The sequence below is a fragment of the Ranitomeya variabilis genome, chromosome 1 (genome assembly GCF_051348905.1).
Source record: "Ranitomeya variabilis isolate aRanVar5 chromosome 1, aRanVar5.hap1, whole genome shotgun sequence".
Taxonomy (NCBI): Eukaryota; Metazoa; Chordata; class Amphibia; order Anura; family Dendrobatidae; genus Ranitomeya; species Ranitomeya variabilis.
Window position 1 is genome coordinate 25,058,649 of NC_135232.1, and position 27,733 is coordinate 25,086,381.

The window sequence follows — 27,733 nt, forward strand, 5'->3', positions numbered from 1 at the left end:
AATATATGACTGGTGAGGGTCCAACCGCTCGCTAGGACCTTATCCATTATGAAGGGGCTGCAAAAACCCATATGTGACAAGTAAATGGACTCAATGTATATTGGCAAACTTGAAAATAAGGATAAGGTTGGGGGATCACTTACTAATTGATAAGAGTTTGATTACAGGATCCCCCCCAGCAATTCTGAAAGGACGTCTAAATACTGCGTGGGCGGCCATGTCCTGCTCCACCGCTGCTCCTATAAATGTCTGTGGGACACTTTCTATGGATGGGTGCAACTTTTGATACTGGAAATAAGCATTCAAGAGGTGCTAAATTTGATGCTTCTCATCCGAGAAAGTCAAAGACTTTTGGTGATTCCAAAATGGGCAAAGCTGGGGTGGAAAGTGGGACCGTATGGTGCGTAGTGACACAGAGGACACGCCTGATTCATTAAGAGGAGCACGGCTCAGATTCCAACGCACCCCCTTGGGATTAAAGACTTTAGCTTGGTGTACTCCACCTTCTGTACATGCCTACGTGCTTCAATCCCTGCCGACTTTCACTTCATCCTCCATGCTGCTCCCCAGGCTCCTGTGTGTGCCATCCTGTCAGCTGCAGCAACACCCGGGGTCCCTGGACCCACCTGGACCTAGGGTTTGTTTGGTGAGCCTCATACATTGCTGCTATCATGTAACCATTCCCTTGTTCTGATTGGCTATATAAAACACTTTATTTTCATTGACTTACAAATACTTAAAGTTAAGCCCGCTGCTGCTTATTGTTGCACTAGAATTTAGCCACGCCCATGAGGAGCTGTTTATCTCTGGATTTTCCCTCCTTCCAGACCCTGTTGTAATAAGTGGTATATAACAGCAATGTCTACCTCCCAAGTGTCCTAGTTTTTGCAAAATTGATCGATGAAGCAGCAGGGCTTATGAGATCTGCCCCAACGTGGGTATTTTCTGGTTATTTCCTTACACTCTGCCCCTTTTCCCTATGTACAAGGCTCATCAATTAACGTCTTATGACTTAATTTATGTCCTTGCTTTTCGAGCTTTAAGCTTAATATTCTTGCTGCCAAATATTTAGCAGAAATACAAAGACTTGGGAAGTCGCTTCTTCAAATGTCAAAAGTTGAAGAATAATAATGTGGAAAATCCAGCTGGTTCCCGAATACTTTCAGCTAGAAGTAGCGCTCAATCATAGTTACTAGAAGCCTATAATAAGTGGCATACATGTCGCCCACCCACACACTCCGCGAAACTCTAAATACTGTATTTAAACCCAAATATTCTGAAAAGGGGAGAAACGGAGTCACAAGTGGAAAAAACTTACCATAAACAGGAAAAATAATGATGAAAACAGCTCAAAGCTCCGAGCCTATATTTACTGTTCAGCCCCAAAACATCATCTTGGTGCGGCTCTAAGGGTCTGCGTAGGTGTAAAGAGCTGTGGGAACCAGAACCCTAAGTCACAATTTGGATTGATGTCGTCCAGTTAGGGAAAATATAACATTCAGCTGTGAATATTTCCCCCCTATAACATCCCGGGTCCTGAGTCCGGGCAGCACCAATTCCAACCCCCGTGCTGAACACAGGCAGGAGTCTGACCAGAGCTGTGTGTAATGGGGCTGGTTCACTGCTCAATTCAAAAGGTAGGTCAGCCAGTTTCTCAATCAAGGCAGAGAAGGGGGCTGGCTTTGTTATGAATATTAGATCGCTTGGGGTCCGCCACCCTGAACCACCCACAGAATAGCTTAAATCTGCTCTGGCAGTGACCAGATGGCAGCAGTGCCCAGGGCAGCTCCAAACATTGCCGAATACGGCTGCTGCCCAATATTTTCTTATTCTGTGACTTGTAGGGTTTAACAAAAAGATGCATAGGATCCTGGTCTGGTGGTAACGTCGTTAGTCCATAGTCACTGTATCAGAGTCCTGCGAGCCTCCGCCATCCTACAGCATTCCATGCGCCTCATCTGTCCAGGGTATGCCAGGCTCCGTTTCCTTCCACTGGGTCTGCTGCCCTTTGCTGTGCTCCACGTTGAGTTTTGCAGGTTGCTCGGAGTGAACCAATGACATAATCTGCCCATTTAGACACACCTGTGTTTTGCTCCACCATCTGTGCTTTTTGTGTTTGCTGGGTTCTCCTTCATGTGACCTGCTGCTCCTGAGATTCCTGAGCGCTCCACATGTGCCTTCCTTTTTTCTAGGGTCCGTGTGCCCACCTGGACCCAAAGCTTTAAGGATCCACCTCACCTGGTCAGCCCTATCATTCCGAGTAGTGTCCCTGGTGCAACATCATGACCGTTATAATGACATTTCACCGGACCCCAAGAGGAGCCGGAGAAGACGGTACTAGGAGATTTTCTGGATTTTTGTCTTGCAGACACAGACTGTCGACATTTTCCGTTACACCAAGATCATGAAAATCTTTGTGTTCTCCTTTTGGGGCTTTTTCAAGGATAGGGAACCCATAGAGAAAACATTTACAGACAGGTGCATGGATTTTTATAGTTTTATGAACTTCTCTTTATCCTTTAAAGTTTCACGATTCAACCTTCGCGTTATCACTACTGCCGAAGTCACTGAAAAGGCAAGCTGCTTGCCCACTAGTGACAAAAAAAAACTTCCCACCCAAGGCGGGTGCTCAGAAAGGAAGCCACCTGAGCAATTTTTGCATATTTTTTAAAAGGCTTTGTCCACCACTGAGAACATTTTTGCCAAGTTGGAAAGTCCAAACTGTCGTCACGTGACCGCGAGTATGAGATTCGGGCACTTGGAGGACATATGCAGACTAGAGTCTCTGCCTCTTCGAGACTAGTCGGCATGTGACCGCATGATCACAAACGCTGGACTCGCCAAGCCGAGTCAAATCCTAATGGTGTGTCAGCACTAGGAATAGGAGAGCTGCACAAATTGCCAAATATGTCCTCCAAGAAATCAGCTGCAGTAAGTGGAGATCACAAGCTCATGTTTTACATTTTGGTGTCCATAGATTATTATTTTCTCCGGCAAAAATATGGAGCAATGTTTTTTTCTTTTCATCACACCAATTTACTACCAAAAAGATTTCCAAAAAAAAGTTTGGATTATTCCAAAATAAAAGCTAAAAAAAAAAAAAAAATGTGAAAAATTTTGTTATTTGAAATTTTGACCAAAAATTGGTCTTACTATGAAGGAGAAAGCGTCATCTGGTGTCAGATCCATCTAGAGAAATATCAAGGATTTGAAAAAGAGGGATTTGCAATTTGCTTGGAGACCCTAATAAAAAAATGTCGACAAGTGTCCATGATATTTATATATTTGGCGGCTTCCACCTGGTTACAGTTGCTGATAACATTTGGCTCCATGTCTCCATCATGGGGGTATCCGGTGGACAAGCCTTGCCGAGACTACTGTGCGAGAGGAGGATGGGGGCTTGGGGAGTACAATTGTTTTTGAGCACCAGGGTTTTCCGACATTTTCCCGCCCCCTTCATATATTGCTGCTGACCCAATATTGGCGCTAACAAAGAGTAACGTCCGGAGAAGCCGCCTCCTATCTTTTTTTTAAGAAATCCTTATATCCCTCCTCAGTCATTAGTTTAATGGACCGTATGTTGAAAATAAGTAATTTTTATGAGGAAGGTTGGGTGGCGGTTGTGTCTTATTATCAGCGGGTCTCTCTTCCATCCTAACCAGACTAAAAAAATCCAGCGCTTATCACACATCACGCAGAGTTAATATAAGCCGTGGATGGAAAATGTCAAGTTACTTCTTCTTTTCTTGCCAAGATTTATCATTTCTGCTGAGAAATAGGATTACTAAAAGGCTGGAAATAACCCTAATTAGGACTAGGCAGGGGACATATGAAATCCCAGCTGCCCTTTTGTGCAAAATATTAGGATTTGTGCATTTTTAATTTAATTTTTTTTTTTTTATTTATTATTTGTTTGGGTCACTTTTAGGTACTTAGATGCTGGAATCACTTCACACTGCGTCTGAGAAATAATATATCACATAGGCAGTGACCAGTGGGATGACCCATCTAAAATTGTGTGTTCCATTGTCTTTTTGGGAGACAACTGTACTCTGTCTCCTACTGAAAACTCTACTGACATTTTCCTGTAGCTGTTCTTCCATCCAGCAGCCTTTCAGGGCTTGGTGTCAGGGATTTGACAAAAGAGCACTTGAGGGAGCAGCATGTGGCGAAACAAAACTTCTTTTTTTTTTTTTTTGAGTTCATTCTGCTCCTAAAATAGCTCATGATAAGTTTCCATCTTTACCCCTCTCCTGTTGTCAGTTTTGCAGGGTCAAGACTGCTAACAAACTCCCTCGAAGGCATGGTGCTTGGTTTGGTTCCTTTTTTTGGCGTGACTGCAGCAGGAACCTCTCCCCTCTGTCTGCAGTAGGAAACAAAGAAAAGTAAGATCTGCTCTATGTTTAATATTTTGCACCTCAGTTGTTCTCTAGTTCCCGAACGTTATCATTTAACTCTACGACGAAAAGCAGAGAATTTGGAGATCCGTGTGTGAATAAATTAAAAGTTGTGAAATTTAACTATGGGCTCCCCCTAATTGCTCCTTTCATAATTAAAGTTAATTGGACAGACTAAACATCTGCCAGGCTCAGGGTAAAAAGGAATAATCTTCAGTCGTCTGCAAAGGAATGTGTTGATGACCATCTCAACCCAACATAATGCCTAGGTTTCGCTACTCGAGATGCATCTGGAGTAAAGTAAATCACAAAGAAAAGAAAATCAGAGTCTCCCTCACCTCATTGTAGGTACTGTCTTATACAAGAAAAGCTCTAGGTGCAATATTCATGGAGCAGCAGCAAATGAGGTGGAAAAAAGCTAACAGTCTGTCACGACTGAGGAGAGTAAATACAGGAGCCTTTTTCCATGTTATCACCCACTTACCAATCATAGCTTGTTACGGTCATCTCCCCTATACAGCAACCGGTGAGCTCAAAACTAATGCCAGAACTTTGTTCATGTTATCACCCCACTTACCAATCATAGTCTGTTACTGTCACCTTCCTCTAGAGAGTGCAAAGGTGATACAGGAACCTTTCTCCATGCTATCACCCTCGCCCCAATCACAGCCTGTTATTGTTAACTCCCCTGTACTTTTTTATTGTGAGATCAAAGGTGATTCAGTAATCTTTCTTCATGGTATCACCCTCTTAACAATCGCAGCCCGTTACTGTCATCTCTTCCTTGTACATCCCCCAGTTACTAAAGGAAGGGGGGTACAGGAACCTTTCTTCATGTTATCATCCCTCTTACCAAGCAGAACCTGTTACTGTCATCTGCCCCCTTATGACCTTCAGTGACATCAGGAAGGATACAGGAACCTTACTTCATGTCATCACCCTCACATAAATCACTGCTTGTTACTGTCATCTCTAGTGCACAAGCCTCCACTGAGCTCAACAGGATACAGGTACCTACTGTATCTTCATGCTACCACCCTCTTACCAATTACAGGTTGTTATTGCTGCCTCTCCCATATTTCCAACAATGAGCTCACTGGTGATGAAATAACCTTTATACATGGCATCACCCACTTACCAATCATACCCTATCACTGCAATCTCTACTGTACAGCCTCCAGTGACCTCAAGATGGTACATGAGCCTTTCTTCATGTTCTCACCCTCTTACCAATCACAGCCTGCTATTATTATCTCCACTGTACTTACTCCAATGAGATTAAAGGTAATACAGAAAAGTTTCTCTATATATCATCCTCCAGTTACTGCATGGTAGGAGGAACCTTTCTTCTTGTTATCACCCCTCTCACCAAGCACAGCCTGCTACTGTCATCTTCCTCTATATGACCTTCAGTGACATCAGGAAGGAGATACAGACATTTTTGGCATGTTATCAACCTTGCACCAAATCAGCCTGCTACTGTCATCTCTCCTGTACAGCGTCAGTGAGCTGAAAGGCACAGGAGCCTTTTATCCTGTTATCACCATATTACCAATCACAGGCTGTTATTGTTATCTCCCTGTACTTTCTCCACTGAGCTCAAAGATGAAATAGGAACCTTTCTCCATATTATCATCCACTTACCAATAACATCCTGTTATTGTCATTTTCTGCTTGTACATCCCTCAGTTACTGCAGGCGGGGAAAGAATACTGGAACCTTTCTTCAGGTTATCGCTCCTTTTACCAACCACAGCCTGTTATTGTCATCTTCTCCCATATAGCCCACAGTGACATCTAGAAAGAGATACAGGAACCTTTCCTCATGCTATCACCAGTGTACCAATTGCAGCCTGTTACTGTCATCTCTCCTGTACAGCCTCCAGTGACCTCACCAATAACAGACTATTATCTCCCCTGTACTTCCTCCAATGAGCTAAAAGGTGATACAGGAACCTTTCTCCATGTTATCAACCGTCTACCATCCACAGCCTATTACTGCCATCTCTTTTGTACAGCCTCTAGTTAGCCCAAGAAGTTTCAGGAGCCTTTCTTCATGTTATCAACCTTATACCAATCACAGGCTGTTATTGTTATCTCTCCTATACTTCCTCTAATCAGCTCAAAGGTGACACAGGAACCTTTCTCCATATCATCCCCCCGTAACTGTAGAATGGCAGGAAGAAAGGAGCCTCCAGTGAACACAAGAAGGTACCTATCTTCATGTTACCACCCTCTTACCAATCATGGGCTGTTATTATCTCCCCCGTACTTTCTCCAATGAGTTCAAGAAGGTACAAGAGCCTTTCTTTCTTTCAAAGGTGATACAGGAACTTTTCTTCATGTTATCACCCTTTTTACCAATACAGTGCTAAATATGCCCCTGTATAAAACAGCATAAGTATGAGTCAATAAAGACACTTAAAAAATTAGGGAAAGACATAATGTCCTTGAAATATGACTTAGGATAAAAGCCAAATCAGAATCTCAATTTGCAGACACGGTGTTTCGGGCTATTGCCCCTCATCAGTGCAAAGTATGAGACCTTATTGGGCTAGAGGAAAGGCTAAGACTGGGGTCTAAGGAGTAATTTTTCTCTTGTGGATAGTGAGATACCAGCCCTGGCATGACAATGTAAGGTATGGCGCCCCAGGGTCCTGGTCGTCACAGTGGCATTGCTTTCCTCCCGGGGAGAGTGATGCTACGTTCGGAGGCAAGGAAGGATAACTGCATCCAGGTACCACAAGCATGCAACACATTCATACTCCAAGCCACCAGGGGGAGCTTTTGATCCTATTTACTAGGTGACTCCCCATATATATATAACGGGTAGTCTGTAGGGAAAGTTAGTCGGTGCCGGACGCAGTCAGTTCCTGACACAGTTAGTTCCAGACATCCGTCTGAGGACAGAGGGTTCACTGAGCTGTGCATGCCCTAAGAGCTGCAGCTCCCAGAAGGAGACATTTCAGAAAGCAGAATACATTGCAGTGAGCGTGAAGGAAAGCAAAGCACAGGAGAGGATACCAGAAGGGGACCAGCCCCGAGCAGGCTGCCTCCTTCTGAGGTGTAGATAACCGGTAGCCGGAACACCGAGGTAGTAAGGACCTCTGCGTCTTACTTCAGAGACCGGCAGGACAGCTAATTGCAAGTTACCTGTAAGCACCCACACCCAGGAGGCACGGTGACACCCCACAGAGCCGGGTTATCTAAGAGACCCTATAAACAGGCTCAAGTCACCAGTCATACGGGTTTTGTCCTATCCTATCCGGGGGACAGAGAGAGAGAACATCTGTGAGGACCTTATTTGAAGCTTATGCAGTAAGGGACTACACCACTGCAGCGCAAGGGAAGGCTATTGATTTCCACCTGGACAAGGGGACTCTGGATTTGCCTCCAAATCGGCCGGACTCTGCCTGCCCTGTGATCTGGTGCTCTGGACTGTGGACGCTGAAGACTTCAGTAAACGAGGTAAAGAGACTGCAAACCTGTGTCCTCGTTCTTCACTGCGCCTCTCACCATCTTCCATCTACACACCGGGAAGCCCTGGGGACATACTTCACCTGTGGGAAGGTATACCATCTAGCTGCCATAACATCACCCCAGCGGACTCCGTAAAGCAGCGTAGGTCACCCTGACCGAATACCACAGGTGGCGTCACGAACATAAACTTTATCCTTTTGAAGACCTTCCCCTTTTATACGGACGGGCCAGGGCCATGGACCGGGTCACAGCCACCGTGACATCCCCCTGTGAACCGCAGGACCCGGTACCGAGTACCCCACGGCCCTGGCCAGGCGACCCAAAGGAGGCTTATTTGCCATGCAATGCTCCTCTGGAAAGTTAAATATGCATGTTGCCTCTTCAGAGAGGAAGAGAACTCTATAGCGCCACCTGTTGGAAGCAGCGATCCTACAAGTCACTATCAACCCTTTAAAGAGACGTCAAATACGACTTAGGATAAAAGCCAAATCATAATTTCAATTTGCCGACACGTTGCTTCGGGGTTTTGCCCCTCATCAGTGCAAAGTAAGAGATCTGATTTAGCTAGATCTAGTCCTCTTCCTATTTGAAGAGGCACTTTGCATCATTAAAGTGAAAACTTCTTGGTGACATTTTCACAATAAGCCAAGTACTTCTTTAGGTATGGACACTTTTTTTATAGTGCGGAAAAAATATGAAAATTGGCGATAGGCGATAAGGACCAACATCGGGGCTTCTTAACTAGCAGATAAAATTCAGCGTTTTCTTAAATACCGCTTTACCAATCATTTGTAAACCCTATTTGAAGTCTGACTGTTGCTATGGCAACCCGAAACTTATAATATATTTGCATTCTTTCCCGGGATCTCTGTGTGTGTTGAGTAGCAAAATACTGCACTATAACAAAAAGCCTCTCGCCTTGATCCTTTGTTCTTGGTAGGAAATGCATAATTCTGAATATGAGAGGAGGAGTGGATTTAACTCCCATCGTCCCTTCTCTCCACCGCAGCTTTATAGAGACATGAAAAAGAATTAACGGCAATGACAGCTTCAGATGGCGGAGGCTTTAGCTGCGCGCGGTAATAAATATAGATTACAATGCGTCCAACATATGAACACAAATGGATAACTGTAGAGTAAAGACGCGGGAACGACCGTGCTCCATCAAGTCCGGAGCTGTAATTTTATATTCTCCGCTCCAAAAAAATAAAATAATGGAAATTGTAAAAGTAACACACGAACGAAGAAATAAAAAAAGTCACAAATTCCCCCCAAATGATGCAAATGTACATAAAATCACTCCAACAGACTACATTTACACCAAAGTTTTGCTACTTTTTAAAAAGAAAACATCAGGAAATCATAAACCCTGCACATAATGGTGATAAAAAAATAAGTCAAACTCTTAAAATAAACTTAAAAAAAGCTGAAAAATAAAGGAAGAATAAAATGTAAATCAAAAACAGGCAAAAAACAGCTAAACAACTAAAAAAGCCACAAATGTAATAATGAATTTTACCCATTGTTTTAATTGTAACAGTATAGGAAAATCCTAATAATTACCTACTATTAAAAAGAGTTGTCATGAAGCCAAGGTGGGTGTCAAAGTCTACAGAGGCACATGGGGGAAAAACATTACTTTGCAAACATAAGTTCTTTAGAATCATGGACGTGTTGAAATAATGCTGCCATATAGTGATCAAATGAAAGAAACAGCCACCAAATGATCCCTCTATAATACTTCCATTTTGTGCCAAAATAGGTCCATACAGCAGCTAACTTATATCGTTAAAACAGAGTTTAAACGTACTGCCATATTGTGCCAAAATTTTAGGGCTATACAGTATTGGAGTGACAGCCTTCATAAAACACTCCAAATTACAGCCAAATAACAGGATACAAAATTTGTAGCCTACATGAAATACTAATAGTAACATATCGTGCCCAAAAATAGGGCAATACAGTACAAAACTGACAGCCTCCATCCGTTACCCCAAGAAATGTTACCATATCATGTCTAAATAATAGGACCATACAGTTCCACAATTGATAGCCTTCATACTATACTAACACTGACATACCATGACCCAAATAATAGGGCCCTGCGGTACCTAATTCATAGTCTTCAATATTAAAAAAATACTGACATCATATCCAGTTAATAGGGTTATATAACACTTAGGGTACGTTCACACAGGACTTTTTTGCTGCTTTTTTTTGCTGCTTTTTTTTATGCTAATTTTCAGCTGCTTTTTACAGTACCAGTAAAGCCTATGAGATTTCAGAAATCTCATGCACACACGTTGGTTTTTTGTTTGATCAGTTTTTTCTGCTTTGCTGCTTTTTTTGGACATAGGGCATGTCACTTCTTTCAGCGTTTTTGCAGCGTTTTTGCAGCGTTTTTTCACCCATTGACTTGAATGGGTGATGAAAAAAACGCTGCAAAAACGCTGAAAAAACGCATGTAGCATTATTTGCTGCTTTTTTTGTGCAGAAAATCATGGCCAGCAGGAAGGGATCTCACAGCCAAGAGCTTAGGGGTGTGGTTAGTGAGGTGTGAAGAGCCATTGTGAGCCATTGTGAGGTGTGAAGAGCCATTGTGAGGTGTCCTGATTGTGATCTATTGTGAGGGAGTTCCTGGTAGTGAGGTGTGAAGAGCCATTGTGAGCCATTGTGAGGTGTGAAGAGCCATTGTGAGGTGTCCTGATTGTGATCTATTGTGAGGGAGTTCCTGGTAGTGAGGTGTGAAGAGCCATTGTGAGCCATTGTCAGGTGTGAAGAGCCATTGTGAGGTGTCCTGATTGTGATCTATTGTGAGGGAGTTCCTGGTAGTGAGGTGTGAAGAGCCATTGTGAGCCATTGTGAGGTGTGAAGAGCCATTGTGAGGTGTCCTGATTGTGATCTATTGTGAGGGAGTTCCTGGTAGTAAGGTGTAAAGAGCCATTATGAGGTGTCCTAGCAGCTGAAAATTGGCATAAAAAAAAGCAGCAAAAATCTGCAGCAAAAATCTGCAGCAAAAAAGTCCTGTGTGAACATACCCAAAAAACGCACCAAAAACGCACCAAAAAAACGCACCTAAATTAGCATAAAAAAAAGCAGCAAAAAAAAGCAGCAAAAAAGTCCTGTGTGAACGTACCCTTAATTGATTATCTTCATACAATAATAATAAATACCACCACATAGTGCCCAAATAAAAAAGCAATATATTATCTAATTTGTAGTCTTCATAAAACACTCACAAAAACTGCCATATCATGCTCAAATAATAGGGAAATATACTACCTAATTGACAGTTTTTATACAATACTAATAAATACCACCACATAGTGCCCAAATAAAAAGCAATATACTATCTAATATGTAGCCGTTGTACAATTCTCATAAATACAGCCATGTTGTACTCAAATAAAAGGACTATGCAGTACTTCATTGTTAGGCTTTATAAAATACTCATTAATGCTCCCATATCCTGCCCCGAACGAAAGGGATATATAATACCCAGTTAATTGTCTTCATAGAATAATCATAAGTACTGCCACATCGTCACCAAATAATAGGCATATGTAGAAGTCAGGAACATTATAGACTTTCAATTCAGAGGAGATGCGATCTCTGGACCGATAGCAAATCCCTCCCCAAATGTGCCACTGTGACCGATATCTAGTGGAAAAATTTAGATCTGCAATTTCCTCTCCTCCTTTAGATGGAAGAAAATGGTAATAAACTGTATGACAAAGACAAGATCCATCCAACTGTGCAACGTATCGGAGACGGCCTCTGGCGGTATAATTTATACATACAAATGAGTGAATTGTGTGTCTATTATAAAGGCAAATATATGAGTGACGCTGGGTGACCACAAATATCTTCAGCCATTAAAAAAATCCATCCATAGAAGTTTGGCAAATATAAGAAATGGAGAAGGGAGAGGAGGGAGATGCAGCTGCAGCAGGTTCTCTTTCTCAGTGGTTGCTGTGAGAGGGATGGGAGAGGAGGGGTATGCAGCTGCAGCAGGTTCTCTTTCTCAGTCGTTGCTGTGAGAGGGATGGGAGAGGAGGGGGATGCAGCTGCGGCAGGTTCTCTTCCTCAGGCTGCTGTGAGAGGGATGGGAAAGGAGGGGGAGACAGCTGCAGCAGGTTCTCTTCCTTAGTGGCTGCTGTGAGAGGGATCGGAGAGGAGGGGGATGCGGCTGCAGGAGGTTCTCTTCCTCAGTGGTTGCTGTGAGAGGGATGGGAGAGGAGGGGGATGCAGCTGCAGGAGGTTCTCTTCCTCAGTGGCTGCTGTGAGAGTGATGGGAGAGGAGGCGGAGGCAACTGCAGCAGGTTCTCTTCCTCAGTGGCTGCTGTGAGAGGGATCGGAGAGGAGGGGGATACGGCTGCAGCAGGCTCTCTTTCTCAGTGGCTGCTGTGAGAGGGATCGGAGAGGAGGGAGATGGAGCTGCTGCAGGTTCTCTTCCTCTGTGGTTGCTGTGAGAGGGATGGGAGAGGAGGGGGATGCAGCTGCAGCAGGTTCTCTTCCTCAGTGGCTGCTGTGAGAGGGATGGGAGAGGAGGGGGATGCAGCTGCAGGAGGTTCTCTTCTTCAGTGGCTGCTGTGAGAGGGATGGGAGAGGAGGGGGAGGCAACTGCAGCAGGTTCTCTTCCTCAGTGGCTGCTGTGAGAGGGATCGGAGAGGAGGGGGATGCGGCTGCAGCAGGTTCTCTTCCTCAGTGGCTGCTGTGAGAGGGATCGGAGAGGAGAGAGATGGAGCTGCAGCAGGTTTTCTTCCTCAGTGACTGCTGTTAGAGGGATGGGAGAGGAGGGGGATGGAGCTGCAGCAGGTTATCGTTCTCGGTGGCTGCGGTGAGAGGAGGGGGATGCAGCTGCAGCAGGTTCTCTTCCTCGGTGGCTGCTGTGAGAGGAGGGGGATGCAGCTGCAGCAGGTTCTCTCCCTTGGTGGCTGCTGTGAGAGGGATGAGAGAGGAGGGGGATGCAGCCGCAGCAGGTTCTCTTCCTCGGTGGATGCTGTGAGAGGGATGGGAGAGGAGGGGGATGTAGCTGCAGCAGGTTCTCTTCCTCGGTGGCTGCTGTGAGAGGGATGGGAGAGGAGGGGGATGGAGCTGCAGCAGGTTCTCTTCATCGGTGGCTGCTGTGAGAGGGATGGGAGAGGAGGGGGATGCAGCCGCAGCAGGTTCTCTTCCTTGGTGGCTGCTGTGAGAGGGAAGGAAGTTTGTTACACTGTATCAATCCGGAGTCCTGGCTTTTTAGCTCACAGAGCATTGTCTACACTGGATACAATTGCATCCACACCTCAGCAGAGATCCATGTGCAGGATTACTGCCTCTCTAGATGGTGCTCAGTTGTGAGCTCAGTGTGGTCACTGTGGTCTCTGGGCGGCGCTGCCCCTCATGTGCTGCCCCCTGGTAGTTACTCGTGGTCAGTATGACACAGCAGTGACTACTCGGCAGTATCAGGATGTCTGTAGGCAGGAGAGGGATTCCTGCCCAGACTGTGTCACTGTCATTTCCTTTTAGAAGCTTTGTCCTTAAAGGCAATGAGCCACTTAGATAATTTACTGTTTAGAGCCAGATACAGAATCCTAATTTAGTGCATTACTAGATTTTTATTCTATTCTCTGTACATGATTATGGGGCAGCCATCTTTCCTGAGCTGCTGTTTCCAGCATTCATAGTTTCCTTTAGAGCAGTAGGCTGGCGACAGGGTTGTGGGCATGCTCTGTGGCCCGGGCAGGGAATTGAGATGAACCTATTGACTATATGACAGTGTTGTGGGCAGTTGTGTGACCGCTCTTGGGATGGGTTGGAGGTAAGCTGTGTCCACCACCTATTAGCTTCTATGGGAGAATGTTGTGGGCATGCTCTGTGATTTGTGCAGGAAAGAGTAAGAAGGTGTCCATCACCTATCAACGTTTATGGGAGAGTGTTATAGCCATGCCCTGTGACCATTGGGAGAGGTTGGCTGTATACATCGGCTATTGGCTTCTATAGGACAGTATTGTGGGCATGCTCTGTAACCAGTGTGAGGGCTAGGCTGTGTACGACCTATTATCTTCTACAGGAGATTGTTGTGGACATGCTCTGTGACCAGTGAGAGAAGTAAGCTGTGCATATCCCCCAGTGATTTCTACAAGAGTGTTGTGGGCATGCTCTGTGACAAGTGGGAGATATACACTGTGTACATCTCCTATTGACTTCTATAAGAAAGTGTTGTGGGCATGCTCTGCAACCAGTGGAAGAGGTAGGCTGCGTATATCACCCAGTGACTTCTATAGGAATGTTGTGGGCATACTCTGTGACCATTGGGAGGTAGGCCGCGTATATCCCCTAGTGACTTCTAGAGGAGTGTTGTGGGCATGCTCTGTGACCACTGGGAGAGGTAGGCTATGTATATCACCCAGTGACTTCTATAGGAGTGCTGTGGGCATGCTCTACAACCAGTGAGAGAGGTAGGCTGCGTGTATCACCCAGTGACTTCTATAGGAGTGCTGTGGGCATGCTCTGCAACCAGTGGGGGAGGTAGGCTGCTTACATCACCCAGTGACTTCTATAGGAGTGTTGTGGGCATGCTCTGTGACCATTGGGAGAAGTAGGCTATGTATATCACCCAGTGACTTCTATAGGAGTGCTGTGGGCATGCTCTGCAACCAGTGAGAGATGTAGGCTGCGTATATCACCCAGTGACTTTTATAGAAGTGCTGTGGGCATGCTCAGCAACCAGTGGGAGAGGTAGGCTGCTTACATCACCCAGTGACTTCTATAGGAGTGTTGTGGGCATGCTCTGTGACCATTGGGAGAGGTAGGCTATGTATATCACCCAGTGACTTCTATAGGAGTGCTGTGGGCATGCTCTGCAACCAGTGGGAGAGGTAGGCTGCATATATCACCCAGTGACTTCTATAGGAGTGCTGTGGGCATGCTCTGCAACCAGTGGGAGAGGTAGGCTGCGTATATCACCCAGTGACTTCTATAGGAGTGTTGTGGGCATGCTCTGTGACCATTGGGAGAGGTAGGCTGCGTATATCACCCAGTGACTTCTATAGGAGTGCTGTGGGCATGCTCTGTGACCATTGGGAGAGGTAGGCTGCGTATATAATCCAGTGACTTCTATAGGAGTGTTGTGGGCATGCTCTGTGACCATTGGGAGGTAGGCTGCATATCTCACCCAGTGACTTCTACAGGAGTGTTGTGGGCATGCTCTGTGACCATTGGGAGGTAGGCTGCATATCTCACCCAGTGACTTCTACAGGAGTGTTGTGGGCATGCTCTGCGATCATTGGGAGAGGTAGGCTGCGTATCTCACCCAGTGACTTCTATAGGAGTGTTGTGGGCATGCTCTGCGATCATTGGGAGAGGTAGGCTGTGCCTATCACCCAGTGACTTCTATAGGAGTGTTGTGGGCATGCTCTGCGACCATTGGGAGAGGTAGGCTGCGTATATCACCCAGTGACTTCTATAGGAGTGTTGTGGGCATGCTCTGCGACCATTGGGAGAGGTAGGCTGCTTACATCACCCAGTGACTTCTATAGGAGTGCTGTGGGCATGCTCTGCGACCATTGGGAGAGGTAGGCTGCATATATCACCCAGTGACTTCTATAGGAGTGCTGTGGGCATGCTCTGCGACCATTGGGAGAGGTAGACTGCATATATCACCCAGTGACTTCTATAGGAGTGCTGTGGGCATGCTCTGCGACCATTGGGAGAGGTAGGCTGCGTATATCACCCAGTGACTTCTATAGGAGTGCTGTGGGCATGCTCTGCGACCATTGGGAGAGGTAGGCTGCGTATATCACCCAATGACTTCTATAGGAGTGTTGTGGGCATGCTCTGCGACCATTGGGAGAGGTAGGCTGCTTACATCACCCAGTGACTTCTATAGGAGTGCTGTGGGCATGCTCTGCGACCATTGGGAGAGGTAGGCTGCTTACATCACCCAGTGACTTCTATAGGAGTGCTGTGGGCATGCTCTGCGACCATTGGGAGAGGTAGGCTGCATATATCACCCAGTGACTTCTATAGGAGTGCTGTGGGCATGCTCTGTGACCATTGGGAGAGGTAGACTGCATATATCACCCAGTGACTTCTATAGGAGTGCTGTGGGCATGCTCTGCGACCATTGGGAGAGGTAGGCTGCGTATATCACCCAGTGACTTCTATAGGAGTGCTGTGGGCATGCTCTGCGACCATTGGGAGAGGTAGGCTGCGTATATCACCCAGTGACTTCTATAGGAGTGTTGTGGGCATGCTCTGCGACCATTGGGAGAGGTAGGCTGCGTATATCACCCAGTGACTTCTATAGGAGTGTTGTGGGCATGCTCTGCGACCATTGGGAGAGGTAGGCTGCTTACATCACCCAGTGACTTCTATAGGAGTGCTGTGGGCATGCTCTGCGACCATTGGGAGAGGTAGGCTGCATATATCACCCAGTGACTTCTATAGGAGTGCTGTGGGCATGCTCTGCGACCATTGGGAGAGGTAGACTGCATATATCACCCAGTGACTTCTATAGGAGTGCTGTGGGCATGCTCTGCGACCATTGGGAGAGGTAGGCTGCGTATATCACCCAGTGACTTCTATAGGAGTGCTGTGGGCATGCTCTGCGACCATTGGGAGAGGTAGGCTGCGTATATCACCCAGTGACTTCTATAGGAGTGTTGTGGGCATGCTCTGCGAGCATTGGGAGAGGTAGGCTGCGTATATCACCCAATGACTTCTATAGGAGTGTTGTGGGCATGCTCTGCGACCATTGGGAGAGGTAAGCTGCGTATATCACCCAGTGACTTCTATAGGAGTGTTGTGGGCATGCTCTGCGACCATTGGGAGAGGTAGGCTGCGTATATCACCCAATGACTTCTATAGGAGTGTTGTGGGCATGCTCTGCGAGCATTGGGAGAGGTAGGCTGCGTATATCACCCAGTGACTTCTATAGGAGTGCTGTGGGCATGCTCTGTGACATTGTATTTATTCCAATAAAGTGTCGGCAGGTTTTTCCCTTCCACATCTCGTCTTCGGTGCTTTTTTTCTCCGAGGATCAGATCCTATAGCCGTGCTAACCTAGTAGAAGCTGTGATACAAGTCCGTGGTCCCCACACGGTTAATATTAATATTATATTCTCACTTTTTAATTGAAATTCTCTCTTTTTTTTCACAAATGGATAAGAAAAGCTCATTAGGTGGTGAATGGAAGCGTTTCTGTCTGGCAGGATCCTTATAAGCCAATCCATTAAACATTACCGTTATCAATTCCGAAATTAGCAAGAAATACAGGCAGGAAGCCAATTTTCAATTTCCATTTGTAAGAAGAATCCTGCGTGATATTAATTGAAAGAGATACATATTGTGCCTCATTCATTCCTTTCATCCAATGGCTGCGCAACAATGTAACAGCGCAGCAAAGAGAAGCAAAACATGCGCGGATCCGACATCCATCACTGGCGAGGCCTCGGATAAAAGCCCCCGCTGCTCCTAATGGGGGGCGGGGGGATATTTAGGGAGCAGGGACTTATAGCAATTCATTAGATTGCAGATTTACATCTGTTCCTTGAGACAACTGTATAGACTGCAGTATTCACCAATAATACCGGATTCCAGTTTTTGAGGATGCGCCATAAATGTCCCAGATGGTGAAATCCCCCCGTCCGTCGTCTCACCTTCCTTACATTGTGGCCTCAATTCATCAAACATTTTTTGCCCGAATTCCGTCACAAAATGTTCGTACGACTCAAAGTTGTGCAAAACCTTTGCAACTTTATTAGTTTGCACACCGGACACAGACGTCTGCGCCAACTCTCCGAAAAGCAGGAAGATCTGATCCCCAAAACGTGTTCTCCCTCTTCTGGCTTCATTCTCACGACCATGTGTTTGAATGATGGAGAAAAAAAAAAAAACTCGCTCACTATGGCCGGCAGATGATTTTTTTAAATACAAGGACTGATTGAAAAAAAAAAAAACTCGCAGAAAGCTCCAGTCTGTCCACCGTCTCACATGAGACTCGTCTGCTGCAGAGTATGATGGGCGCGAAAACAGCGGAAATCAGATTCCAAACAGATCAACCGGATCACATCTGATTTATATGGATATAAAGAGATTATTAACCTATTCACCGCTGATGTATAAAAACAGATGTCATACGGACACCATTATGTATCTAATTACGGATGCCACTATGGACGACATTACAGACACCATTACAGATGAAACTATGGATGCCAATATGGACACCATTACAGATGACATTACGGACGCCATTATGGACCTCATTATGGATGCCATTACGAACGCCATTAGGGATGCCACTATGGACGCCATTAGACGCCATTACAGACACCATTATGGACGCCATTACAGATGACATTACGGACGACATTACAGATGCGATTACGGACGCCATTACGGATGACATTATGGATGACATTACGGATGACATTACGGACGCCATTACGGACGCCATTACAGACACCATTACGGACGCCATTAGACGCCATTACAGATGACATTACGGACGACATTACAGATGCGATTACGGACGCCATTACGGATGACATTATGGATGACATTACGGATGACATTACGGACGCCATTACGGACGCCATTACAGACACCATTACGGACGCCATTAGACGCCATTACAGATGACATTACGGACGACATTACAGATGCGATTACGGATGACATTACGGATGACATTACGGATGACATTACGGATGACATTACGGATGACATTACGGACGCCATTACAGACACCATTACGGACACCATTATGGATGCCATTACAGATGACATTACGGACGACATTACAGATGCGATTACGGACGCCATTATGGACACCATTACGGGCGCCATTACAGATGACATTACGGATGACATTATGGATGACATTACGGATGACATTACGGACATTACGGATGACATTATGGATGACATTACGGATGACATTACGGACATTATGGATGACATTACGGATGACATTATGGATGACATTACGGATGACATTACGGATGACATTACGGACGCCATTACAGACACCATTACGGACGCCATTAGACGCCATTACAGATGACATTACGGACGCCATTACGGACACCATTACGGATGACATTACGGATGACATTACGGATGACATTACGGATGCCATTACAGACACCATTACGGACACCATTATGGATGCCATTACAGATGACATTACGGACGACATTACAGATGCGATTACGGACGCCATTATGGACACCATTACGGGCGCCATTACAGATGACATTACGGATGACATTACGGACATTATGGATGACATTACGGATGACATTACGGATGACATTACAGACGCCATTACGGATGACATTACGGACACCATTACGGATGACATTATGGATGATATTACGGACGCCATTATAGACGCCATCATATATGACATTACGGATGACATTAAGGACGACATTACAGACGCCATTACGGATGACATTACGGATGACATTACGGGCGCCATTACAGACGCCATTACGGATGACATTACAGACGCCATTATAGACGCCATTACGGATGACATTACAGACGCCATTATAGACGCCATTATAGACGCCATTACGGATGACATTACAGATGACATTACGGATGACATTACAGACGCCATTACAGACGCCATTATAGACGCCATTACGGATGACATTACGGATGACATTAAGGACGACATTACAGACGCCATTACGGATGACATTACGGATGACATTAAGGACGACATTACAGACGCCATTACGGATGACATTACGGACGACATTATGGATGACATTACGGACGCCATTACGGATGACATTACAGATGACATTACGGATGACATTACAGACGCCATTACAGACGCCATTATAGACGCCATTACGGATGACATTACGGATGAAAAATCATCTTTTTTCTGGATGAAAATCGAACCATTCTTCATCCGCTCGTATGAACTTGTCCCGTCCGTGGGCGGAAGTCATTTTACGCCGTCTCCACAATTTTTACGCCGCCTCCACGATCTCACCTTGGTGTCCAAACTGTTCTAATAAATTCCCAGACAACCTATTTCACATGTTTCTGGACACATTTCTCCATTTTTCTCAATTTATTTATTTTGTTTCCTCGATTAAAAAAAAAAATGTAGAAGTAACATAGCGGAGCGGTGCAGCTGTCAGCGACACATGGAATAATAGGTTTCCATTTATTTCATGTAAGACGGAGCCAGGAACAAATCTGCATCTTATTCTGCGCTAAAAACATTACGACAAATAAGTAACTCGGCAGCTGCACCTTCCAGCTGTTAGCGGTAATTTCAGGGCTGTGCGCTTATCAGGCTTATTACCATATATTTAATAAACAGCAATTATCCTTCCCTGAATACGAGAATGAAATACAAGGAGCATGTTCTGTTCCCCGGCGGGCTGCACGATACTTCCCTTATTATATACAACAGGCGCCAAGGAAATGTCAAAAGCATCAAAATAATAATAATATGACACAGAACAAAACATGATCGAATCGCGGACACAACTGTACTTCTTGCTCCATTTTCAGACTGATTTTTCATTTATTTTGCACATGGTGGCGTCTTTCTACGCAGCACAGATGCTGTGGATACGATGCAGACGGCGTGCGACACCCTGGAGGTGTGAAATAAAATCCGTAATGTTCCGCTGTAGCCTTCCGTCACCCCCTCCCGGCTGTAGCATCAGCGTCGTGCCGGTTCTTGCTGTCCCTGGCAATGTCCTATAGTTCCATAGCTCGTGCCAGGACATCCGCACACAATAATACCCTCTGTCAGTATCGGTCCGCGCCACTGCCGCTTGTGCGGTAGGAATTTGTCTTATAAGGGGTTGTCGGGATTAAAAAAAAAAAAAAAAACATTGCTACATACCGTTAATATTAAAAAAAAAAAAACAGGGGGGTCCCTCCTTCAAGATTTCTCTGGAGGACCCGACATGTCCATGGACTACATTGATTTTAATGGTAAAATTGTAATGCATCATTTCTCCTGCGGAGGCACTGTAGGGAAACTAAACACTTTCACTTGCCGCCAGTGGACTCTTCTAATAAAACTGAGCAGAGAATCTCTTTAAATGTGAGTTAAAGGGGGATTCCGGCCCCCAAAAATATGAATCGTGTGATAATTGATACATTGCTCTAAGTCTAAATGGACAATCGGCGTACATCTACGTACCATATGGGTGGGAATAAAGGACCCGAGACCACACGTTTGACTAAATCTAGGGGCCCCAATAGTATAATATTAACTGTAAAAAAATTACAAATCCCCTTTAAAGTGCGTCTCTCCATAATAAATAGAAGCTGACGTGCGCATGACCGCTCCTTGTTAGGACTGCTGTTCGTGCTCCAGAGCTGCTCTTCCTTCTTGATGAAGGAGGTCACCAAAGCCCTGACCCCTGCGCCTTCTTCCATAGTCACTTTCTTACTTTCCGCATACCCTGATTAGCCCACACGATGGACCACGTGCCCCCTGCAAACTCCTTCATGGGCTGCAATGGAGGCGAAGACACCGATACAATCATGGAGCAATTATAGGATTTCCTATGAGACTAAAATCCCAGTAACAGCGACATAATAAAACCTATTAAAGGAGTAAATCCGCCCTCTCCGCCATTTATAATGCATGTGTTAAAACATACATTAAAAAGCCATTACTTGCCGATCAATAGTCGCTGGCTAGTTATCTGTGCAGACACCGGCACATAGTCTGGACGTGCTCTCTGCTAGCCTTCGCTTCGCCCCGGGCCCGGTGAAAGGTCACAGCCGGGGACGTTCACCTCCAGGTGAAAGATTCTCATCTAATTAATTCTGCAGCCATAAATGATCCATCTCAGGATGACTTTTTGCGGTGTCCTCTGCATCCCAAGCTCCATTTTTTACGTTATGTGCCATTTTTACACCCGTCTCCCACCTGGCGGAGTCGATGCCCCGTGCGAAACCCCTATTGATTCACATCTATCCTTCAGGCTGTTGCTTGACCTGATCTCCTTGTCTCCTGTTTGCTTTGTGCCGAACATGAAGCTGCAGGAAACTTCAATTTATTGGAGACTTGAGGAGAATATTAATGATTTTTTTTGGGGGGGGGTCCAGAAGAGGATGCAGGGGCCCCCTACCTGCATGCCATGGGTCACACATGCGTTTCATTTCTTCTATAGGATGTAACTAGTTTTGCAAAACAATATTGTATCAACAAACACACTGCAACAGAATATCACCCAATGTCACCATGAAAGAGGAATCCTACAGCAAACCCTTCCCTTCCCGACAATTCATCAAGCGCCCAAGTGGTGCAAAGACCTTGACTTGAGGACAGAGCAGCCTTAAAGGGACCCTTATCTTAAAGTCACATTGTCTGGGCGCACAATGCAGAACTGATTGCAGCTTGTGTCCTTCAATAAGTGAGAAGACATCCAAAAAAATGTCATTGCCCATGATCACTACCACATACAGAGAATATATATATATATATATATATATATATATATATATATATATATATATATATATATATATATATATATATATATGTGCACATCCACTTGTCCCTTATCTATAGGTGCTGTACAATGGATGCCAGAGCTGGAACATGCACAGAAAATGCCATATACCTGCCTCTCCCTCCGTGCACATGGATGGGGAGCGGTGCAGGAGCTGCAGGCTGTAAAGTTGTGGGCAGGGGGAGCTGCACCTACCTGGGATGGCTAAACTTGTGAGTGGCACCCTGTGGATCCTCTCTGGCAGATTTGCCATCCATTCGGCAAACTGCAGGTCGCTCTTCCCTTGAGATGAAGCCATGGTGCTGCTGAGTGCTGCCTGCCTGCTGCCTGTGTGCTGCCTGCCTGCTGCCTGTGCCTGTGTCTTCTGCTCTGGAGAGTGCGCACACAGGCACACCACACCCACACAGCCCCAGACAGAGCCCCGCAGCCCCTGCTCAGTGTGGCCCCTCTGTGTGCTGCAGGCTGACAAGGGTTAATGAAGCCCTGGAGAGGACCAGGTGCAGCGGTGGGAGAGATGATGGGAGTTGTGAGACCAGGACATTCTACATATCACTGTACTGGGGGATTACATTGTTCTGGACACATGATACATGGTAAAGACTTTCTAAACTGACTTTCTCACTATACCCCCTTATGTCATATGGGAGGGTTCTTTAAAGATAAAGCCCTTGGACTTAGGGCTGGTGGAGACCATGAGATCTCCGGTCTTAGTGCGATCCAACAAAACATCACATCGCATTCGGACCAATGTGATTCCAGGGCACGTGTCCGATTTTTTTTCCTCGGACCGAGTCTATGCTAGGAAAACATCGCAGCATGCACAACTTGCCTCCAATATTTGATTCACACATGGCCATGCAAGTCAACGGGTCCATGGAACACATCATCACACGCGGCCATGCAAGTCAACTAACGGGTACGTGGAAGACATCACACTCGGCCATGCAAGTCAACGGGTCCATGGAACACATCATCACACGCGGCCATGCAAGTAAACGAACGGGTCCGTGGAAGACATCATCACACTCAGCCATGCAAGTCAACATGTCCGTGGGAGACATCATCACACGCGGCCATGCAGTCAAGGGGTCCATGGAAAACATCATCACACTCAGCCATGCAAGTCAATGGGTCTGTGGAAAACATCATCACACTTGGCCTTGCAAGTTCAACGGGTCCGTGGAAGACATCATTTCACTCAGCCATGCAAGTCAACGGGCCGTGGAAGACATCATCACACTCAGCCATGCAAGTCAACAGGTCTGTGGAATACATCATCACACTTGGCCATGCCAGTCAACGGGTCCGTGGAAGGCATCATCACACTCGGCGATGCAAGTCAACAGGTCCGTAGAAAACATCATCACACTCGGCCATGCAAGTCAACGGGTCCATGGAAGACATCATCACACTTGGCCATGCAAGTCAACGGGTCTGTGGAAGACATCATCACACTCGGCCATGCAAGTCAACGAGTTTGTAGGAGACATCATCACACTCGGCCATGCAAGTCAATGGGTTCAGAGGAGACATCATCACACTCAGCCATGCAAGTCAACTGGTCCGTGGAAAACATCACACTATGCCATGCAAGTCAGTGGGTCCATGGAAAACATCATCACACTCGGCCATGCAAGTCAATGGGTCCGTGGAAAACATCTGACTGCACTCGGATGACATCGGATGATTTCCGCGGACTGAATAGAAAACGTAGTCATTTTTGCCATCTTCTCCTCATCCAAGATAATTGGATCACACTCTGGTTAGGCTGTAATTAGCATAATCGATCCGATTCTCTCAGATTGGAGACTATAAGGTGAAGGTGAAGGTCCCAGAGAAAAGTGGAGTCCTGCAACTACTTCTGTACTTAGGGCTAAGTTCACGTCTGTCTATCCATCTAGATAAACAAAATACAATTAAAGGGAGCGTGTCAGCCCAAACCCTGTGTTACTCTGTAGGGGATACCGCCCCTGATAATAATTTCACCTTTAGTGATCTGATCACTCCCTCTGTTCTGTAGAAACTGTTGTTTAATTAAATATGCCAATTTAGGTGCACGGTGGACCCTGGGCATGGCCAAGAGGCTCGGTGCACTGTTCCACCCACAATTTTCGCATGTTCTCTGCCTCCATCTCTGTGGACTGACAGCAGTGGTTTGTCTGGAGTGAGCACTGCCTGCAGAGGAAGATCAGGCGAGTGCTGCCAATCACCTGTGAGGGAGGTGGGGCCATTCAAAACCAAGGGGCGTAAGATTGCACTGAGGCTCTTGGCCCCACCCAGGATGCACCACGCACCCCAATTAGCATATCTGACTAAACATCAGCTTCTGCAGAAAGGAGGCAGCGATCAGATCACTACAAGTGATTCATCCATCCATCTGTCCATCCATCCATCCACCCATCCACCTGTGCATCCACCCATCCGTCTGTCCGTCCATCCATCTGTCCGTCCATCCATTCATTCATCTGTCCATCTATCCATTTATCCATCCATCCATTTATCCATCCATCCATCTATCTGTTTATCCATCCATTCATCTGTCCATCTATCCGTTTATCCATCCATCTGTCCATCCATACGACCATCCATCATCTGTCCATCCATCCATTCATCCGTCCATCCATCCATCCATCCATCTGTACATCCATCGGTCCATCCATCCGTTCATCCGTCCGTCCATCCATCCATCTGTCCATCCATCTGTCAATCCATCCACTCATCTGTCCGTCCATCCATCCATCCGTCCATCCATCTATTCATGCATCCGTCCATCCATCCATCTGTACATCCATCTATCCATTCATCCGTCCGTCCATCCATCCATCTATCACTGCTCCCTTTAGGACTTCATGAAGTTATTTTCAATGTCAGCGTCAGACCAAGGTGAAGCGTCAGTAACGAGCGCTGACACCCAGCAGTAGATTTCTGCTCGTCTGCCTCGTATGCCGCCATCATTAATAGCAGGCTCTTCTCCATGCATCGCCCATTAGTAACCTGCCGGGTCCCATGTATCGTTGTGTCTTATTTTCCGTGCACAGTGCTGACACTTGCGGTCATGTCATCGGCCCAATGTTATGCTGTGGGGAGATAACAATGGCAGCATTCTGCGGTGCATCTAATACTCGGATAACGCGCCCATACAAGTCAATCCGTGGACACAGAGACAATGGAGAAGTGAAGTTCTCAGTTTGCTCCGCACCTGTGCTGCTATTCTGTCATCTGAGAGAATCGGATCACACTCAGACGACGCTCGGATCAATCTGTGACAGGGCCGGGGCCGAGTGACATTAGCATAATCACCCCGATTGTCTCACATGAGAGGACATCCGCCAGTGTGACCCCGGCCTTAACCCAATGATGGGTGACACCACATTCATCATCTGCTGATAACAACTTCAAAGTTGATGTATTTCAACCTGAAAAAATGACAAAATGATCTCGTGGGGTGCTCTCGGTATACGGCGGTTCTTGTGGAATGTTCTCTTTATACAGCAGCTCTTGTGGGGTGTTCCCGGTATACGGCAGGTCTTGTGGGGTGTTCCCGGTATATGACGGTCTTGTGGGGTGTTCCCGGTATATGGCAGGTCTTGTGGGGTGTTCCCGGTATACGGCAGGTCTTGTGGGGTGTTCCCAGTATACGGCGGGTCTTGTGGGGTGTTCCCAGTATATGGCAGGTCTTGTGGGGTGTTCCCGGTATACGGCGGGTCTTGTGGGGTGTCCCCAGTATATGGCAGGTCTTGTGGGGTGTTCCCGGTATACGGCAGGTCTTGTGGGGTGTTCCCAGTATATGGCAAGTCTTGTGGGGTGTTCCCAGTATACGGCAGGTCTTGTGGGGTGTTCCCAGTATATGGCAAGTCTTGTGGGGTGTTCCCGGTATACGGCAGGTCTTGTGGGGTGTTCTGTTGTGAACTCTGTTTCCGGGCTCCCTCCTGTGGTCATGAGTGGTACTGTGTGAGTTCTCTCTTTGGGCTCCTCCTGGTGGCTCTTTTTGTTATTTTGCAGGTTTCTGGCAGGATCAGCTGTCTCGTCATCTGCTAGTTAGGTTTCCTATTTAATCCACCTGGTCCTTCATTCCTTGCCTGTTGCCGTTGTATTCAGTGCTATTCTGATTGCTCCTGTCTACATCCATTATCAGTCTCTCCAATAGAAGCTAAGTTCTGTTTGCTTATTTTTGCTCATCTGTGTTCAAGATGTTTCCTAGTATATGATGAGTTTTTGTCCAGCTTGCTAATATGTGATTTCCCTGCTTGCTGGTGCTCTGGGGTGCTGAGTTGCTCCCCCCACATCGTTAGTTGGTGTGGGGGTTCTCGCATTCTCTGCGTGGATATTTTTGCATAGGGTTTTTTACTTACCGCACAGATCCCTTGCTATTTTCTGCTATCTAGCGTTAGCGGGCCTTATTTGCTTAACCTGTTTCATCTCTGCGTTTGTCTTTTCCTCTTAACTCACCGTTATTATTTGTCGGGGGCTTCTATATCTCTGGGGGATTTCTCTGAGGCAAGTGAGGTCTTTACTTTCTCTTTAGGGGTAGTCAGCTTCTCAGGCCGTGAAGAGACGTCTAGGATTTCAGGAAACGTTCCACGGCTGCCTATAGTGTGTACGGTTAGGATCAGGTTTGCGGTTAGTCCAGTTACCACATCCCCAGAGCTCGTCCTATTATTTTCTACTTAGCTGGTTAGATTTGTGATCCTAAGCCACTAGGATCATAACAGTGCAACAGGCCTAAAGTGTTAAATGCATCGCAAAAGTGGGATAAGAGAAATCCTGAGTTCAATTTTTTTTTCTGCTCTGCAGTCTGTCCTGCTTCTCTCCTCCCCTTAATCTCTGGGTGGCTTTGAGTACTGCTGCAGACATGGATATTCAGAGTCTGACTTCTAGTGTGGATCATCTTGCTGCAAGGGTACAAAGCATTCAGGATTTTGTTGTTCACAGTCCTATGTCTGAGCCAAAAGTACCTATTCCTGAGTTTTTTTCTGGAGATAGATCTAGGTTTCTGAATTTTAAGAATAATTGTAAATTATTTCTTTCTTTGAGACCTCGTTCCTCTGGTGATTCCGCTCAGCAAGTTAGAATTGTTATCTCTCTGTTACGCGGCGACCCTCAAGATTGGGCCTTCTCCCTGGCGCCAGGAGATCCTGCATTGCTGAATGTGGATGCGTTTTTTCTGGCGCTTGGATTGCTTTATGAGGAACCTAATCTGGAGAACCAGGCAGAAAAGGCCTTGCTGGCTCTCTCTCAGGGTCAGAATGAAGCTGAGGTGTATTGTCAAAAATTTCGGAAATGGTCGGTGCTTACTCAATGGAATGAGTGTGCCCTGTGTTGTGAATTTACCTTTTGGCTCCCTCTAGTGGCTACT

The 27,733-nt window shown here is 46.1% G+C and overlaps 1 protein-coding gene across 1 annotated transcript in view; it reads right to left on the reverse strand.

The window, feature by feature from the left end:
• Positions 1-22,821, reverse strand: part of PLCXD3 (phosphatidylinositol specific phospholipase C X domain containing 3) — an 87,673-nt gene extending 64,852 nt beyond the window's left edge. Inside the window, exon 1 of the mRNA XM_077281413.1 lies at positions 22,573-22,821. Coding sequence (XP_077137528.1) covers positions 22,573-22,675 — 103 coding nt within the window. The 5' untranslated portion in view covers positions 22,676-22,821. The remainder of the gene's footprint in view (positions 1-22,572) is intronic.
• Between the last annotated feature and the right edge of the window lie 4,912 nt (positions 22,822-27,733).